The 20,472-nt window shown below is 37.5% G+C and overlaps 1 protein-coding gene across 1 annotated transcript in view; it reads right to left on the minus strand.

The window, feature by feature from the left end:
- Positions 1 to 20,472, minus strand: part of LOC112554804 (dynein heavy chain 2, axonemal-like) — a 55,614-nt gene that overhangs the window by 32,742 nt on the left and 2,400 nt on the right. Inside the window, 31 exon segments of the mRNA XM_025222848.1 lie at positions 304 to 346; positions 348 to 430; positions 869 to 967; positions 2,027 to 2,244; positions 2,408 to 2,546; positions 2,949 to 3,129; positions 3,352 to 3,434; positions 3,735 to 3,872; positions 4,246 to 4,368; positions 4,529 to 4,690; positions 4,965 to 5,213; positions 5,338 to 5,427; positions 5,614 to 5,770; positions 6,684 to 6,884; positions 7,035 to 7,246; positions 7,557 to 7,685; positions 7,948 to 8,223; positions 9,157 to 9,448; positions 9,887 to 10,033; positions 10,260 to 10,339; positions 13,299 to 13,304; positions 14,265 to 14,399; positions 14,726 to 14,908; positions 15,197 to 15,326; positions 16,161 to 16,366; positions 16,615 to 16,722; positions 17,391 to 17,528; positions 17,790 to 17,981; positions 18,391 to 18,629; positions 18,956 to 19,120; positions 19,413 to 19,761. Of these exon segments, the coding sequence (XP_025078633.1) occupies positions 304 to 346; positions 348 to 430; positions 869 to 967; positions 2,027 to 2,244; positions 2,408 to 2,546; positions 2,949 to 3,129; positions 3,352 to 3,434; positions 3,735 to 3,872; positions 4,246 to 4,368; positions 4,529 to 4,690; positions 4,965 to 5,213; positions 5,338 to 5,427; positions 5,614 to 5,770; positions 6,684 to 6,884; positions 7,035 to 7,246; positions 7,557 to 7,685; positions 7,948 to 8,223; positions 9,157 to 9,448; positions 9,887 to 10,033; positions 10,260 to 10,339; positions 13,299 to 13,304; positions 14,265 to 14,399; positions 14,726 to 14,908; positions 15,197 to 15,326; positions 16,161 to 16,366; positions 16,615 to 16,722; positions 17,391 to 17,528; positions 17,790 to 17,981; positions 18,391 to 18,629; positions 18,956 to 19,120; positions 19,413 to 19,755 (4,947 nt within the window). The 5' untranslated portion in view covers positions 19,756 to 19,761.

Raw genomic sequence — 20,472 nt, forward strand, 5'->3', positions numbered from 1 at the left:
CACTAATCCAGATAACATGTGCTGTGGCCTCAGGAAGCCACACTAGAAGATAAGCTCTGGAGTACCAAGGAGAGCATGGAAAAAAGCCCTCTTTATTACTTTAAAAAGAAGTCTAACTGGCAGGATCCCTGTTCTACAGAAACTTGCAGATGCCCTTGTGGATGTATGGGTATGTGTGTGCATGGATGTGCATACATGTTTGACATTTGGTCACTCCTGTCTTACACTTTGCATGCATTCATAACATTGTCTCTCCCACATGCAACCCAGGACATTATAAAACATGGTCCATGTAATGCTCACTTGTCCAGGCCAATCCTTTGTCCACTTGTCACGCCTGGTCAAACTCTTTCTTCAAGGCCAAACGGCAGTTCTTCAGCACTTCCTTCAGAGTCCACCGCATGGTCTTCTCAACATCACACAGCCAAGCCTGTAAAGGACCACACACACAATGTCTAGCACACCAACGATGACCCACCAAAGCATGACATCCACCTCTACAGCACTGGTCTTTATGCAAGCAGCATATAATGATTATGTTTTTAATTAAGGCCAAAAACTATGCACATTCTCCATCCATTTATGCTGGAGGTTGAAATTTTTTAATTTGTGCATGAAATTCATGTCTGTGACCTACAGATATTCAAGGAGCAAGAATTAGAAGAGAAAAAAATGTATTTTGTTCCAGTAATGGAACATGAGGCACAAATGGGTTAATACAACAAGCACAGAAGTATATGAGGAAACCAATTTATTTAATAAAAAGTTAAACAGAAAGATACTTTATTCACTTACATTTTTTTCTTGCTAAAAGAAACAAGGTAGTCCTAATAACTATGGTACATAAATGTTGATAAAAAGCTCTCACCTCTACTGGTCCCTCGAGATAAACTGCATGACCAAAGTCGACATACTCTCCTTCACTGGATGTCATTCCTCCTGCTTCCCATTTCTGTGTTAAGCCAGCCTGGAAAAATGAGCATGTAGCTCACAGACATGAACAAATTGGCTCAACATTTAAGTTCTGGTCAAGCAGTAAATCAATAACTTTACAAACTCTTCTACCCAGGCTAATAAATATTCATAAATGTAGCTACTACCTTACAATGAGCTCTTTTGGTGATGGGAAAAGGAGAAAATTTCCTAGGTGGCAACAGAACATGAAGGTTTTTATACTAAATGTTGACTGGTTCAGATGAAAAGGGAGACAATTTTTTACAGTGGTCCATACATAAGAGGAGTGCTACAAAATACTCCCATTATGATCTCTAATTACCCTGCTTCATCTGCTTTTATTTAATGTAATAAGGAATCCCAACCTGTTTACTTCCCAACCTGAAGTATTAATCTGCTCAACCTGATGATCATTACTAGTAAACAACAACAATTATAATAATAGCAGTCCTTTGCATTTCCCCCATACAAGGGAGCTTGATGTGTTTTAACATGGCCCAGACCTACAGGTACACTAAGTTAACAGAATGTCAGTCCCTGATGGCTATGTAGGGTGGGCTAGTCGCACAAGAACACAACAAAGATGAGAATCACCACATAATAGTAGATTTTATTCAGAGCTTCACTCGGCAGCTGGCCTGCAGCCTCTCCACTCTCATTTCCAAATCAAAAAGCCTCTCTCAACTGTAAAGCTACACTATTTATGCTATCTCTGTCGAATGTTCCAGAAACTATCCCCACCTTTTCCCATGGCCTGGTTACACAGCCTCAACCTTCCCCTGTCCCCGTGATAGTAGTGGCCACCCCCATCCCACACTATCTGGTCAAGGCCTTCGTAACTTCTGGTGTAACAATAGGTCCAGCAGCCACTGGTGTGACAGTTCAAGGATGGCTATTATGTACACAGCAGGCATGGGAAAGGGACAGTAGGAGCCATTCGACTCCCCTCTACAAAACAAGAAATAATGTTAATGTAGTATCCTAATAGAGTACTACATATACATAACACACAAGCATACAGCCAGCAAAGATAAACAACCTGAGGCCCTGAGTTCATCACTGTACCCCTCACCTTGCTCATTTTGAGTGACTTGATGTTATCAAAACATTTCTTGAGATGGGCCTGCACAGCCTCAGGGTTCTTAGACTGGCCAAGTATCTCCAGCAGGTCATCATTTGACAGAAAATAGAATCGAGGGAAGATCTGTCGTTTTGTTTCCAGGTACATGTCCAGGGATTTCTGAATCTCCTCCAGCTTTGTGTTCATGTCATTTAGCTGCTCCAACAGTCCTGCAATCAGGGTGAGCCAAAAAACCTTATAAATACTGATTCTTTAGGTCTATGACTCTTATATCCATCACATTTTGATGCACAATGAAAGGAGCATGTTCTAAAAAGGCATTTTAAAAAAAATATATATATACAAGCTGCTAATAAGGTTAAGCACTTATACCTGGGTGGTGTGTTCCTCTCAGTGCATTCTTGACAGTGTTGAGGCGTGTCATGATTTCCTTCCAGCTCTTGTTGACACCATCAAAATCTGCTGACTCACGTGGCAGTTGTTTTCTGATATCTTCGCCCAAGAAAATGTTCTAAGGCCCAAAAAATAAGTAAATGAATAAAAATAAAATGATTGCATGTCAAACTTTATGAACAGACAAATGGAATCTTCACAACTCTGCTAATTATAAAGACAACTCTATAGCATATTTTTGTTCCTGTTTACAATTCCAGTATTTGAAGGACAGCACACATTTACAGACACCTGTGTGTAGCCATATATCTAATTTTATATACTGATTATAAATTCCCAAGAAGGCACAGGATATAAATTCAGTAATATGTTTAAAGCATAGATTCACGGATTCACAATCACATATGCATTCTACATATTATATACACACACACACACACATATATGCATCCAAATATGTATAAGTACACTTAAAAGACAGATTACACCTAGATAGTTTCTGTAACAAACTGAATTTTACCTCAAGGTACATCCACTGTCTTTGCACTGTAAGCAGCATCTCTGTGACTTCTAGAATGAGGGAAAGAGTTCTCTCCCATTGATCTACATCATGCTCAAAAGCCTTAACAAAGCGTGAGGCCTTCATTGTCGACAGCTGAACCTGATTGTCTTCAAGGGCAGCAAACACATCTTCAGTGCTCCTGTTCACAAAACACATTTTCTTAGTTTCACATCAGTGGATTCTAAAACCTTAAAAAAAACCTATGTTTTTCTCTGAGTTTCTAATTTTCAAAAATAAATTCATCTAAACTTCTTGTAGTTTGAAATTACTTGTTGGTAATTGGCCTAAAGTGTGTGATTCATGCATGAGCACACAGTTTGATTATACCTTCAATGTCTCCCACCAGTGTATCAAGCTTTACCTGAGTTTGAAATGTCCTTTGTCCTTGTAAGGGGCAATGTCCAGTTCTGTCACCTCCCATGTCTGGGCAATAGCCTCCAGGCCCTGGATGGTAAACAATGTTCACATGTAGATCTGTATCCTAACTACAGAAATTTGGCAGATCTTCGCATATATGCAATATAAACATTGGTACCAGACTAGACAGCAGACAATACCTTTAACACTTGTACAAGTTAAACATGTACGACAAAATCTGCCATCCTAAGTGGAAGTACATTTTTACCACTTCATTCCTTTATTGTAATTTCCCTTACATTTACCTTCTCTGTTGTTGTAAGTATGCTAAGCTTCTCAAAATTCAGGAGTGCATGTGACTAGAAATGAAAACAAGAGACAACTGACCTGTTCGATGGCCAGCTCTTTTGTAGCAGCTCCTGAAATGTCACCAATTTGTTCACCATATTGATCAAAGCCAAACTCAATAATTCTCTCAAGAGTAAAGTCCTCTGAGCGGTGATCAAACTGACGCTGCATCTCTGTCTGTTGGGCACAACAAGAGAAAGACAATATCCCATACTGATTTTAAGTTAGTTAAGCTGAAATTTGGATAACACACTGATCCCACAAAAGCACCAAATTGAGTTACTGAAAGTCATTTAAAGAGATGAGTATTAAGATATTCTATTCCCCTCCATCCATGTAAAATTTGCCTTCGTCAAAAATGTACAGTCAGAATAGACAAATTAGAACAACATTATGACCATGAAACCATTATAGGCTATTAAATGAAATTTCCACACCCACAATTAAAGCTACTTCTCTTCATTTTCATCAGGTTAAGATTTGTTTCATTTTAAGTTAATGTGACCAAACCAGCTTTGCATCTGTTATGACATAGACCTGAAGCCTTCACCTGAATCTGGTCCCAGTGACGAGGTCGCATGGCCTTGTTTTTCAGATCTGTGATCAGAGGCATGGTCCGCTTGAACTGGTCCACTTTGGCCTTGCTTGTTTCAACAATCTCCCAGTTCTTGTCCTGAAAATGATATTTTTTTAAAATCTGTACATATTAAATAGCACAGCACTATGCCACTAGACAAACTCCTAAGTTCTTCTGTTGCAAAAGCTGCTCTGTGTGCAACAATAACACAGTTAAGGATTAGGAAGGGTGTACAAAGCTAAACCAGCACACTGACCTTCACCTCCCTGCTGTATTTGTTTAGTTTTTTGAAAATGTTCACAGACTGTGTCTCCATCTCAGCAGTCTGTAGTTCAGTGAACTTCTCCACTTTCCATGTGGCCCACATGTCACTCCAGTCTCGTGTCAGCTCCCATACTGCTTCAATCATCTCCAAGTCCTGAAAACAGAAACAGCAAGCACATGAATATATCTTGGTCTGAAAATAATTGAGTGCATGCTCCAAGCAACTAAGACTTTTTGACTGAAGACACTGATATCAAGGAAGCTTTCAAAAACTCTTGAGAAAAAGACACTCATGTATCAAAATTAATCTGCTCTCAGTGACTCAAAGGTTACTTCTTGCATTAAATAAATTCCAAATAACACATCTTGACATCAAGAAACCTTGTCCTCCCCTCCTTCCCAACAATATGACTGCTTCATCCCCTTACCTTTTCCAGAGATCCAATGTCTTTGGATGGAGGCTGGTCAATCTTGAAAATGCCAAGCCCTCGCCTCAACTGCTGCTCTTGTTCTTTGAGCGAATTGAGTTGGCTGCGTATGGTCTGGATGGTTTCCAGTGCATCTGATGTGCTAATGTTTGAAGTGAAGGGGCCTTTAGCCTGAAATTCGTCCATCAGGCCAGCCACCTGTTTTTTGAACTCTTCAGACTGTGCCAGGAGGTTGCTCCTGAATCGTTCCTGAAGAAACAAAGGAAGATCATGTTTGACATCATCTCCCAACTTGTTGGGAAAACAATTCCAGGACGAGAAAATTAAAAAGTGAGTGAATTCTTGCTGACCTAATTAGGATAAGATACTTCACCTTGTGTTTTTTCAGCATCTGCTCAGCTTCTACCAATGACTGCTGGAAACGAACCCATTCATTGCCCAAGTCATTGTGCATAACAATCACCTGCAATCAAGGCAAAAACATACAGAAGTGATAGGGCTATTTACTTTCATTGATTTAGATTTAGACCATGGTAAACAAAGGAAAGATTCTAACAATCATCCGGTGCTTATATGTTTATAGGCAAAATCCTCTGAAACAAAATAGAGAGAGATGATCATACGGAGCAGTGCAGAGAGTATGACTCACTTCTTCTGGTACTGGAACTTCATATTTTTCCAAGATGGCAAACTGCTCACTCAATGGTTCAAATTTGGCTTCAATGGTGGGTTTGTCAGCATTTAGCTTGTCCCAGAGGGTCAGGCTCTCTCCAAGTTCATCTAGTGTTTGAGGAGGCTGGCTGACCCTGCACCATGACAAAAAAGGACATGTCAGAAAAGAAAAAAAGGTCCAACTCTTGTAATCCCTGAAGGGGATCTGGCTCACAAATATCAGCTGATGCCAGGTAAAATGTATTCAGAAATCTGGGTGGGTGGGTGTGGGTGTAGGGGGAGGAGGGCATTGGTATTTTACCCTGAGCCAGCAACTAAGGCTATATCATGGCAAGGCAGCCAGCCCTGTAAACAGAAAGCCACATGCAGAGAAAGAACAGCGTGACAGAGACAAGAACCCAGGACAGCCAACCCTAACTGTATTGGTGACAGGCACTAACTCTTGCGCCACTGGATTGCCCACTCAGATATGTGGTATGATAAATGTAGGAATGATGTTCAAATAACACTCTTCAGAAATATTTTGTTAAACAGTCGGCACGAAACATCTTTTTACCCAGCTAAAGAAAAAAAAGAGGCATGACAAACTGAAAGGAGTTTGTATCTTTTCTTGCTACAATGCTGCCCTTTTTCCTCCTCTTTCTCTGATTTAATCTTCATCTTTATATGAAGAGCAAAGGTTAGGCACTTGTCAACAATACAGTGAGCATTGGATTTCAGTGTTTAGATCTTTTTTGTGTCTGGCATGCCTTTCTTTCTCTGCATGTGGTATAAGTTTATGACTGGCTTATTTGCCATGACATAGCCTCAATTGTTGGCTCAGTATAAAAATCTAGTTTCCTTTCCCTCTATATCTCTAGCTAAATGCTAGTGACTTTAGGAAGCAACAATTACATATCAGTTGAGATAGTTGCTAGGAGACTACAACACAAGAGATGGAGTAAAATTGTCTTAATAAGTTATTAGTTTTGAGTTGCCATCCACAAGATTGAGTTTTGAGAACATGTGTAATTGCTTAAATGAACATGCAGGAAACATCATACTCACCTGTGTGCATTGTCTTTTAAGAAGAAATTAAGGTCTCTTAGGCAGGAGATAGCAATCTCACTGAGCAATGTGGTAAACTTGTTCTGCCACTCCTGGCAGTGGGCCAGGATAGCCATCTTCAGAGGAGAACAGTCCAGCAAAACAAACTGGATGTTCAAGATGGTTTCTTGTGTTTGCACATTGTTAGCCACCTCTGTGTACCTACATGACCCAAAAACCAAGATCAGCAGAAGAATGTGGAGGGGAAAAATTATCATACGTAAAGGAGAAATCCACAGCTTTATTAAAATACAAAAGGAATGCACAGCTAAATTTAAAGCATGTTTTTTGATTGACCCCATGTCCCTATACCTGCCAATGTCCGCATCAAATGAAGACACCTGTGGGTTCAGTTTCTGGTAACGCCTGATGAAGGCATCCTTTTGAATCTCCCAGATCTCCCGGTAGTTATCCCAGGTGGCCAGGTAGGCCTGCAGGTTCTGAGCATTGGCCTGCATACCTGCACTAATCACATTCTGGATCTTCTTTGTCTCATCATCCCGCCCAATGACCTCATGAATGGGCTGCAGATGCAGAGTGAGTGTTCCATGTTCACATGAATAGATCATCTAGCCCTTTTGTTTAAACTGTTTGTCATTTGCACTCTTTTTTGCAACAAACTTTGAAATTGGCTCATAAATATTACAAAGAAATAGTACACAAATTTGCTGTTATCAACAAGAAGCCTTAAGCAAGCAAAATAAGTGCATACCCTCCCATTTATATTAATTTTAATTATTGCTACAAAGTTTCTTTAAATCTCACTACACATGAATGCTGAATTTGTAAATTTAAAAACAAAAATAAAGACCATGAGGAATGAATGGAACATACATCTTTCTGCGACTTCCTTTTAGTGAGAACATTGGGTAGACGAGGGATATCAGAAATAGCCTTTGTGAGATAGGGACCAATGTTGCCTACGACTGTTGCCACCTGCTTGAGTGTTGGTGAAAACTCTACCTGTTGAAAAAGAAATCATCCATATTTTATATGCAGAATTTTCTAGAAGACTTTCAGGATAAGTGTGGATTGATTTCATTATGGTCCATCCCCTAAATTAAGAAATATTATATCAGTCTTATGTTAAACACTGATTTGCCTTTTTCCTGATTTCTGTGATTCATCTTAGTTTAAATCAGTTATAAAGTATCTTAGCATATACAATCTTTAGTGTGCTAACTGCTGTCATCAATGAAAGAATGATCATTTTTAGCACCCTTACTTTGTCTCCTTCTAGAACAACCTTCACCCTAAATAATGGGTTAGGTGCAGATTTGCCATCCCCATTGATAGCTTTGGACAGCTCCTGCAAGGACCACTTTATGTTCAAGCGGAAGGCTTCCTCGACCATGCGATCCATCTTCTCAGTGTACCGATGCCAGTGTTGTTGGACCTCAGTGCCATCATTCTGGAAGATGCTAAAAGTTTGGCGCATGCTGGAGATGATGTCATCATGTATCTGCTTTAGCCTTTTCTGAATATTTTCTCTGTGCCGAGCCTGTAATTGGGAAGAGGTGAAAAAGTTTCAGTGGGTCTGTTGGTTGCCAGTTATTTTCTAATGGAAGAACAAAATTTCTACACTGACCCCAGCACTGTTATGCCACAAAAAAATTTTTGAACCTGTAGAACTGCATGAATATGAAAACACATGTAAGATTTTTTTTTAAGTTTTCCCCTTGTAACTCTCTGTGAATTTATCAAAGAGATTTATCTACATTTCAGAACTCTTCAAGGAGAACACAAAACATATTGGGTGTGAGTGCTTCCCATTTAATCTAATCATTAGACCATCATGATGTAAAATTTATGGCATTATGTTCTCTTGGAACATCTTCAGCAGTGCGCATGTGTCTTTATGAAATCGATATACATGTAGTTCTCATGTATCTATTGCAGAACCTGGGGGTCAAAGGGGGTTGTAAACTGTCTTGGAATTAATGGGGTCAACAAAATGAACATTTTTCTTCTTTTTTTTTTCAAAAAAGTCACCATATATGCCCCTTGATAAGATAGAATGCACCCTTCATGAAGAGTTACTGTTTGTAGACCTTGGTCAGGTCACACACACGCACATGCTCTCTCTCTCTCCCTCCTCTCTCAATTGACCCGGATGAAGACTAAAAAAAACAAAACAAAGCTCCAGAGGAGAAAAGAAGCTGTCTCTGTCAGCTTGTCCTTCCCACCAAGTGGAAACCTGGGTGGAAATAATGATAAAAATCCCCATCCCCTAAATCACACACATACAGAGAAGTATACCCAATGGCCAAAAATAACTTTAAATAATACTTCATCCGACTAAAGTCTAAAGGAAAGTGTGCGATATTACACAAAAATATGCATTAATTTTTTAGAGTAATACATGATATATGCATATAGTTCTTTTTTCCTAACAGGAACTTACAGTTTCCATGTATCAAGCAACATAACTCACCTGATCTTCATCAAACTTGAGGTCCTCATAAACTATTTTGCTGTCAGTCTTGACAAGGAGCATTTCACTTATCTTGACACACATGCTTGAAATCTGCATGTTGGCACCTTTGTAGTCATCAACATTGACTTGAATCTTACTGGCGTGCAGCCGACACTCAGCCACAAAAAAGTCTGAAACATTCTTCGAAGCCCAAGTCAGTTTTGTCAAACCAGGGTGGATGCGCTTGTCTAGAACTCGTATTCGTTCTCTGAAGAGACCTCTCTCCTCCAAAGACAGAGCAGCAATGATTCTGCAATAAGAGAAAGCAACCAGTATGTTTCATTATGTGAATCAAAATATCCAAATGAAAACTTTTGATTTGAGAAGCACTGAAATTGAAAGTTTCTCTAATGCTAATTTTTCTAGGAGGGGTAGTGACAGATGAGAAAAAACGTTAGCCACACACCTCAAAACTTGAAATGCCTATTTAAAAGTTTAAATGCCTATTTAAATGATGCAATTTTCTTCCAAAAATAATGCAGAAAATGCAAAGTAAAGCACACAGATTACAAAGTTCTTCAAGTCAATCCAGGCCACAGAAAATTTCAGTGTTATGAGCTGAAAACTGCATGATAATCAGATCATAAATTGGGTTATTAATCAGGTTTAATATCCTACTACACATACTGCAGGAATTTTCCTAATGTCCAACAATGGGTAGCTGAGGGTGCCATGATATTCACTTTACCTGTTGTAGTCTCTCACCACCAGAAGAACATGTTCTCGGAGTCCACGGAGATCTTCACGTTTTGAGTACACGTCTGCTGCATAATGTGGTATTTCAAACCCTAGTCGCTCCCAGTAGTGAATCTCTTGGAACATCTTCAGCAGTATTCTGCAAATCAAACATCAAGTCTGGACTTTCTGTACATCATTACTCTATTACTGTTGAGCTGGAGAACAGCCAGTTTATAACTTTCAACAATCTGATATAAAAGACCAGGAAAAAAAATGTTAAAATCAAAATTCCCAAGTGACAAATTTTCAAATTTTTATTTTTACTTTCTCACAGGCTCACAAAATGTTGTAAAAAGAATTTCCACTGAATGTCTAAAATGCACCTGTTGAAGCTGATATCAAGCATTGGAGGTCTCTCAATACTGCGGCACATAAGAGGGACATCCAGCAGCTTTTGAGGTTCCTGAAAGTAATGTATGTTAATTATCGTACCTGGGTTTTCAAAACTAACCTGCTCAAATTCAAGAAACTTTCTGCCTCATCATGTTTGCTGGTATCAGTGATGACATACATAATTCAAAATTAGTAATATTGTATTTCTACTAAAATGATTCAAAAATTTCATGTAAAATTGATGATCGTGGTACCAAACACTGTTAATTACAAGAAATTAAATAATGCATACATTTTTATTTTAGATTTTTAATCTGATATGCTACAGGCACAATTTTTACTACATTTGTACACTTCACACTCCATTTTTTAATTCTGTTTTAAGAAAAGTTTTAAATTATAAATGATTCCAAGATGAAAAAAATAAATATTACTTATTGTATGAACATCAAACTATACCATAATATATCAACCATATTATACATAAACCCAGTCAGAACACTGGTTCTCATCTCTTTTATACTTACCTTATTAAATGCTTTCAATTAGAAACCATAGTGCTAACAGCATACAAGTGTTTAAAATGTAAAACTACAAAACCATCTTTTTTTTAAGTCCTTCTGTGCAAGAACTAATGTAAACATCTTAATATATAAGAAGTTGGTGCTAAATTAACCACACAAAACACTACAAAAATCTGTTAATGTGTCCTCTGCTTAACTCTAATCAAACTGTAACTTAATCATAGGGTAATTAAGAGGAAATTCAACATCTTAGAAATTTATTTTCTTCTAAAACTACATTTTTGAGTGTAAAACCTCTGTCCATATTAACAGTTAGTATTTATTATCGCACATGAAGAAAAACATATATAGGTGCTGAAATGTAGCTATAGTTCATTCAAATTAATGCTTTGTGAAGTACGATATTTTGGCTACTTGTTCATCCCACAGAATGATAAAACACTTAGTTCACATCCAGTGAAGGTGCACAGTACTTTAGGGCATGTTCAGACAAATATGGCAGCACACCACAGAGACACATCCTTTCCTATATTCATAAACTGTAGATTGTAATGACAAGCCTTTTTGCTTTAACAAATAATATTTCATTCTTCCATGCAAAATACATTCTATAAAAGCATAAGTTCATAATGTGTTTTCTATGAAGAAACAGACTTACAAACGTTTCCTAGTCAATTCAACAAAGTTGTCTAAAATTATTTCCGAAATGCATCTTCTTCTTAATTCCATTTTGTGTTTTACCACTTTTCAAAGCACTTGTTTTGTTTTGCTTTTAATTGAAAACTCGTAATTTAATTTTAAAAACATAAGCCACATTCAGTGCACCAAAAGCAGAGCCAGTGAAGCTCATCATATAGTAACATATATATATATATACACTCAATACATCATGTCATACACAGCACATATCAAAACAGTCTGCTGTAGAAGAATTTCTGAGAACTCCATTGGTTGCATTAAAAATTATTATCTGACACAAAACAAATTGTAAATTCCCACTTCTAAATTTGCCTTTCTATAACTTTTTCTCATTTTGCACGCTGTGTGTGCATTGGTATGACAGTCCCTTAGTTCTGACTGCTACTGAAACGCAAATGTTTCATCAGCACCTGATACAATTACCCTCACACAATGAGTTTTGTCTTTCAAAATTTGTATGAAACAAGATCCATGAAGAAGTAGCAACAAAGAATGCAGAATAAGAAAAGATGTTTGCAAACCAAAAAGCTTTCCTTATTGCAGTTATTATCAGAGAAAGTTCACAATGCTAGTTGAAGAGTCTAATCTTCGAATGTGTTGTCCATTCAGTGTACTTCAATGATAGTGATCACAGTCAACTGAGTAGTCCACCTACTTGTCTTTCTCTGCAGACTTATAATACTCTCCATCCTTTGTTTTATGATTTCTCTTTATGTCTTCTATGTTTGTCTTTTATTACTTGTCTGCATAGTTGTTTCTCCTTCTGTCCTTTGTATCTGTCCATATGTCCTATTGGTCTTAAGTGCATGACAGCATACTCCTTCATGAGCATGATTATGTGCTATGTCAATCACACATTTATGATGATGATGATGATGATGATGATGATGATTGATGATTGATGGACGGATGATATATGGATGATGGAGGGATGATGGATTGATTGATGGATGATTGCTGGGTGATGTATGATTGCTGGATGATTGATTGTTGATTGATGATGATGATGATGATGATGACCTCCATGTTTGTCTGCTTGGCCAACTTGTATAAAATACAGTCTTGGAGAACATCATCAAAAAAGGGGTGGGGGGAGTTATAATTATATACCCTTTCAGCTTATCATGCGCATTGTGATTTAATGCATTGCCACTCGGTAAAATGTACAGACAATGTACAGAATGCTCAGAGATGATGAGAAAGATAGTGCTTGAATGTTAAGCAGGCTAAATTCAGACAAAACAAAATCATGAAATAAAAACAGTCAAGTTTCATTCTTTAAGACAGATTTCTTTGGCTCTTAGCTCTTTCAAATTTATGGTAACACTCTTTTTGAAACTCTTTAACCTTTAAACACCACAGAAACAAAGAATGCTTATGTCTGCAAGTCATACAAGTTGTAATATTTTTATGCTTAATTTGTAGGTTTCTGTGTATATAGCTTTAAGGGTTCTTTACAAGGCCCAAATACTGTCATGATTCCTAAGCAAAAGTTTTATTATGAATAAAAGAGCTGCTATTGCATCTTAAATTATTATGATCAGTAACAAATAAAAATAAAATAAAAGTCTACTATTGTTAATTACCTTTGTTATTACTGATGTTGACTGGTTACTGGTTACAATATTTAATATCCCTTAAAATCATCACAGTAAGAACTTCTGGATATAATGTTAGTAATTAAGCACCCTGTGTCAGAAATTACAAGTACAGAGGGATTTTTGATTACAGCTGAGGGTGAAGTAGGAAATGTGCAATGCGTACCAGAACTGAAAGTGAGAATAAATTGGTATAGGAAAAACTTACATTTTCCTGTTGGTGTGTATGTTAGGGAAAAAGAGGTATAGATCAATGTAACAAAATAAGCACTGTTTTAAAGTGTTTTATGCTAATATTTATAATACTTTCTTATACCCAAATATATTAATCTGTTAAATATGACATAAAATAAATTTTCCCCACAATACAAACATTTTAACCCAACCTGTCATTTCCCAGTTATTTGAAAGCATTTTAAATAAGCTTCCCATGTACTCATTCAAGCTCTAAGGGTGATTTAATAAAGTTTTATATCTATGTGATGAGGTGTAGTTAAATGTCAGAGATGTACCACTTCGAACATACACTAGTAAGACCCCTTCCAATAACAGCATAACATTTCAAAATTTAAGATAGTAGCGAATACAATGTAAAAATCATATGAGGAAAAATGAAGTAAAAGTTAACTGAAATAGAGAAACTGTTAAAATATTTCTGCAGCAGAATCCATTTGAACATAGCTAAAATTAGAAGCTAGAATGTTCATTATACACTACTGTGCCAGTTCCTTCTGAGTGCTAGGTTAAGGAAAGCATGAGATTTGCCTCTCAAACCATAAAACCCACTCAGGGCTTCTGCTTACGCAAAAAATTGCGTACAGTACGCATTAAAAGTTCGAAAGGACCCTTCAATTTTCGTCAATGAGGTCCCCTTCAAATTTGGGCAAAGAACAGGGACCCCTTAAAAATCTGAAGAAGGGGTCCCTGGGACCCCAAAGAATTTAGCCTTAGCAGAAGCCCTGCCACTTGAAGAAAAACATAAAATATAGTGCATAAATCTAGGTTATTTCAAAAAAAGGTTTTTAAGTGGGAGAGGGAAACTTTGACATTTCCCAAAATCAAAAGCAAAGTTTGGTACAGCAGGATGATAATGATGGCAAGGAACACAAAAGTGGATGAAAAACAGAACTGTGAATATGAGATTCTGTAAATGCAGTGGAATATAACAAGGCACCTTATCAATGGTCTGTGTCCATTCATAGTAAGTCTTGCGTGAGTACTCATCCAGTGCAATGCACAGCTGTTGATACTGTGAACGTGTCTCCTCTCCACTTCCGATAGATGGAAGAAAGTAAGCCCTGTCTATGATCTAGGCGTTAGACACAGACTCAGCATTAAAAAAGTGTGTAAACAAAGTCCACCTCCAAAACAAAAGCTTCTTCTATATCCTCTAAACAAAAATGTCACACTATGTGCTTTTTCTTTCTACTAAAAATGAATTTATGCTTAAAAAAATTCCCAGCACATGTGACAAATTGTTGAATAATCTTTTGACCTCTAAACACAAAGTTTCTCAGGCAAAAACACCATAGTCAAAAATTAAAGTAAATGAAATGAAATCCCTCAGCTACAATCACCATTTAAATTTAACCTAAATAACAAACCCAAGGGATGCTGTGAAAGCAGTACACCTACCATCATACCCTTCTCAATTCTCCGTTTGAGCATGCGGGCCCAGTGGGCTGCACCGGAGTATTTGGGGTGTGATGGAATTAGGGGAACTGCTTTCAACGTGAGCTCCTTTTTGACTGCATTGAGTTCTTCATTGAACAGCAAATACACATCCACAGTTTTCTTGTCAATTGTGCGCCTGATGGCCTGCAAGTGGACATTTTATAATATTTTGTAACCATTCCCCACAAAAAAATTTTTAATAAATTTTGAATATTCAAAATACCCTACCTAGTAAGGTAAAAGGTGAAAACAATACAGACACATCAAACCTGCATCATAATAGACCCAATCTTTACCAAATCATTGAATGTGCTCTTAGAGCAGTTAAAATTTAATATCTTTTTTTTTTGCCCAGCATTCATAAAATTGCCTATGCCTCAATACACAAAGAAAAAGAAATAAAATGCAGAAAAATGAATGCTTGGAGCTCACTTCACGTAAAGACAAGTGCATGAAAATGTCCAGCAGCTCCACACCCTGCTCAACAGTAGTCACTGTATCAAAGGCTGAGGAAATCAGATTTTGCATCATCACCTCCAGGTCCTTTACACCTGCCCGGAATCTAAAATGCAGTGGAAATTGACTAATGAAGACCTAAGCAATTGTGATAGATTAAAATTATCTCATTTTTAAAAAAATATGAGATTTATGAAAAAATTCCTTTGATACAATAATAATATATAAGACAATAATAATAGTAATGTGTGATTTATAGAGCACACAATCATGCTCATGAAGAAGCATGCTCTCAGCACTTAAGACAAGTAGGAGACATGGACAGAATACAGACTGAAGGAGAAAAATCTGTGCAGACAAGTAATAAAAGATGAACATAAAAGATACATTGAGGAATAAGGGAGCATTATACAGCATCTCTGGGCAGCCCTTGTCACTTACACATGTATACACACAAACACACCCTTAACATATGTTTACTTGTTTCTGATGACTTTATCTCACACACACACCCTCTTAACATGTGCTTACTAGTTTATAATGACTATATTTATTACAGAGGGCAATTCAGGACAGCTTGATATAAAAGAACAAAAGAGTATCATAACCTATTCATGTCTGCCAAATGGACTCATGCATTCATGTTTCAGACAGCAGCATTCATTCATACTTCATGATAAGCATCAAATGCAAAGCAATCTCAGATGTCCGTGGAAACAAATTGTAAAGAAAAGGCAATGCTAAATTATTACTCAACTCAAAGAAATAAATTTGCTTTTATTGGACAAAATGCTTCTCCTCACAGTGCTATGCATATTCCTTGACATTCTAAACAAATGCAGATATATTGCTACTTGAGCAGCACTTTGGAATGAAATACAAAATTTATTTTTAAGATTGTCCTAAATCTGTTAGAGCCAAAAGAAGATAAGTGCCAGACCTGTTATAGTCATCATGCCAGGAAGTGGCCTTGACATCTAGAATTGTTTTTTTTATCACTCTGAGGATGTTAAGGTTCTTTTGAAACTGATTCTCAATCTCCAGAAGCCCACGTGCAATCTCTGGACCTTTTTGTCCACCAAAATGTGGTATTGGAGACTTTTCTCCATCAACTTGTCTGGCAAAATGAAGCTGTGCCTCACAGACCTAGAAAGAGTGAGATGGCCAGATTATCTTTGAAACACAAAAATATATCCCCATTAGGAACTTTATTGAATCTTTCACACAGAACTACTCTTTAATAAGCATGAAAAAGAGCCCATTGGCATGCTTACACATGTGAGAACACAAATATACATTATACACACCCTTCCTCAACACAAACACACACATGCATGCACACACACAATTTCTTTTTCCTCTACAAAATTAATGAGAGATTTCAAATGACTTACCTCTAAAAGATCCCTGCAACGTTGTATAAAGGCATCAACCTGTGCAAATATGCTGCTCTTGTCCAGAACCCATCCCACTGGTGAAAACTTATGGTGTAGCTTGGAAATCTGTCCAAAAGTTCATGAATATCTATACCCAAAGCATTGTAGTATCTACTATTAATCTGTTCCTATACAGCACAGAATGTATTAGAAAGACTCTCTCCCTCCCTCTCTCTCTCTCACACACACATGCATGAGGGAAGATACAGAGAGAATAAAAAGAAAGCTGACAGTGCTGACAAGACTTCAGCCATATCCAGTCAGCAACTTTACTGATAGCTTTCCCCTGTCTGGATGAAGAAACATGCAAACTGATGATATAAAAATGGACCAAGTGGTTAAAGCATTGGTATCTGAGCCTGGAACATGCATGGTAGCTGGTTCAATATCCATGTGACACAGCATACCTCCCCCATTTGACCCAACCAGCTGTGGAATGGGTACCTGATGGAGTAGATGAAGCAGAGAAGGAAGTGAAGCGCGGGGGAGAGAAGAGAAAAAGCTGGTCCCAGGAAAAGAGCAGTCCCTTGCACCCCAATTTTCAATGACTGAAAAGCCACAGGTCTACTTTTTGTTTTCCCCATCATAATATTATACATCAAAACAAAGTATTTTATTTAGGAAATACATTTTCTTGCCTTACTTCTTTGGAGGAGGACTCGTTTTAAATTTATAATCCATCATGTTTCATCTACCACTCTGTTCTTAATGGGAAGCCCAAATGAAACATATACCCTGTCATATATCTCCTTCCACTGTTCACAGCATACAATGCAATCCTGCAATGTCTTCTTGCCACTAATCACATGGCCATCAAAGATCTTGTCCAGACTAATGTCACGACAGCAGCACCGGATGATCTCATTGCTCATCTGCAGCAGGATAGCAACACATATTTATTAAAGTGGTTTGAAAATTTTGAAAATTTTGAAAATTTTGACAGGACAGCTACAAAAATGTATTGTCCTTAGTCACTCTTCTTCTGTGATAAAATGTTTGTGTGGTCATGGGTATCACAATGGAATGTTTATGTCCTTAATGAACTGGGTAGAAAATTGCTCTGTGTCCTTGAGGTACTCTCTCTGCAGTGTCCTCTTTGCAGATACGATTTATAAATCAAATAGCTTCCTCACCTTCTTAAGGATGCCTGTGAGCCTCTCACGAGTCTTGTAGAAGTCAGAGTTGACCCAAATCATGCGAATGAGGTTCAGGATCTTTGGAAGCATGCGAGGAATGTCAGCCGGACGAGCATCTGCCAGTTCATGGCATGGATCCTTTAGAACCGTCAAGAATTTCAAGTTGCTTTCTGCCTGCCTTGATCCTTCCTGTAGGGATGATGGAAAAAATCAGTTTTTAATGCAGCTGTGGCTATTTAGCTTTTGAAAAATAGAAAAAGCTTGGATGAAGAATTAAAAAAACTATTCCTGTGGATAAAAAAACAGGATACAAAGACTAACAACAGGATAAATGCACTCACTAAACATTTATATAATCTCAAAAAAACTCACAGAGAAAGGATTCCACAAAAGACTAAAAAAATATATTAATTAGCAACCAAGAAAAACCTAAGAAACAACATAAGTAATTTTAAACCATGAAATGTCTTGGGCACAAATTTTTTTTCATGATCTCTCTCTTAATGCCGTGAGAGGACCTTAGCCCTTGTAAGTTGGCTGAAAACTTTAACTTTTGTAAGATGTTCTCCCACTCTAAAAGAGAAAGAAAAAACTCTACCTTGATCTGACCAGCCAGCTTCAGGAAAGGTCCCACATATGATGACTTGGCCAGCTCCAAAATGTGTGTGACCCGTTTGACTCCAGGCTTATCCAGCTGTTTGCTGATTCCAGACAGGTCAGCACAGCGGTTCTGCCAAAACTCAATTTCATCAAGAGGGCCAGAGTTTTCTGCTGTCTCAAATGCATTTTGCGAGCTGAGCACTTCCTTGATCTGTCGTGCCCAGTGGATGACACATGCTGAAAAATTGACAGAAAGACAAAAGAAAAGAAAGTTCTCCATAACTAATTATATTGTAGAAAGTAACTTTTCTTTGTAACTAGGTTAAGAAAGGCATTTGTGAAAAAACTGGCATGTTATGTTATGCACTGTTACCCACAGAAACTGTTGCTTGCAATCCATAAAATCAGACCAATCTTGTTGTTACTGTTATGCTCCATGTTTCAGAAAAAGGTATACAGTAAATGTGAGTTGTTGAATGATATGTTTTAAATCTATTTAAAGATGCAAATCCACACACTAATCAGCCTAATCAATCAACCAAAAGAAATTTTCAATCCATTACTCTCCAGTCTCTGAACCAGCTCTTTGTTCTTTGATGCTTCTTCTAATGCCATGTTCATGCCCTCTGTTGGAACATAAAGTACCGTCTTCCCCTCCAACTTCCATCGTGTGTCAGTGAGGCTAGCCAGGAACTTGTGAAGCTGTGCTGAGAAATCATTTTTAATGCCTGACATGAGATTAAGGAGGGAATGTTCCAATGATTCTGAAAATATTTAACCCCTACAGATCTAGCATTTACTACTGCCATTCCAAAGGAAAGGAAAATCATCCTTTTGTTTTTCAAATTTCTTGCAATACTAAAATACTGCATACATATTTTTATCCTAACACGGTTATAAATATATGTAGCAAGCAGAAAATGTCTGAATGACAAGAGTGCTTGAACAAAATGTTTCTTCTCATCACTTCAAGCTTCACTTAATGAGAAATCGCTGCATTACTAACATCTCAAAGGATACTGTCAGGCCAAGAGGTGTTTTCAAAGAAGACGGGGGCATAGACCCCCATCATGACACGCAGTAAACTTTCAATGTGGGGACATCGCACTGTGCCATATTGCATGGTCTTCAGAAAGTTTTCAGCTGTCACAACCTTGTCACCCTGATTTTTTATGAAGTAGCACATCTGCTCCACTTGAAATGTGGGAAGATTGTGCTCAATGCAAAATCCCCGATATCCATCATTGTATGCTACCATCATACGCAGGCTGGAGTCCGCGATGAAATTGTTTATGATCTCTTCATGCTCTTCTTGCCAGTCCACTTCTCTCAAGCCAGAACACACAATGCGTTCTTTGATCATTTGTGTCTTGTGTTAAAAACAAATAGCAAAAACATCTAAGAAATTCTGCCAATTCCTGCAAAGAGTGTTATTTAATAATTATCTCCTGTTGTGCATTTCATAAATTAAATATCTGTCAAAAGGGAACTGACCTCTTTCTAAATTCAATTCTTCACTCTGAAAAAGATCTTTTGACATAATGTCCAATAAGATTATATTAACATTGAAGGGCTTTCCAAAATCACCAAGCAGTACTCTAAGTAATGTTTTTTAAATATAATTTAAATGTCTAGCAAAAATTATTTTTTTCTTGCACAGACCACGAACCTGTGCACACAGACACAGCTATCGCAGTTAAACTTGAGTCTTTTATTCGACATTGAATATGATTGTTCCCCAAGAACAGGGTAGGCCAATCCTCGCCAAACCGTGACAGGGATGGAGCAAGCCCCTAAAAAGCATTTAAATCATTTTCAATATAGAATGTCATGTGCCATACATGTAAGGGCTTACTTGATATTCTGACAGCAGTTGTTGTCTTCAATGTTTTACCATATTTCTACAACTAAGTTATCACTAAGAAAACATGGATATACTTCTCACTTTTGAAACAGTACTTATCTTCTCTATGAGTGTGATCGAGCAAGGGGAACAACCCTTGGCTTCTTTCAAACAATAATCTAGACACAAATGAGAACAAGCTCTCCTTGCCTTACCCTCCACCCATCCCACCCCTAT

Source organism: Pomacea canaliculata, linkage group LG14 (genome assembly GCF_003073045.1).
Source record: "Pomacea canaliculata isolate SZHN2017 linkage group LG14, ASM307304v1, whole genome shotgun sequence".
NCBI classification, from domain to species: Eukaryota; Metazoa; Mollusca; class Gastropoda; order Architaenioglossa; family Ampullariidae; genus Pomacea; species Pomacea canaliculata.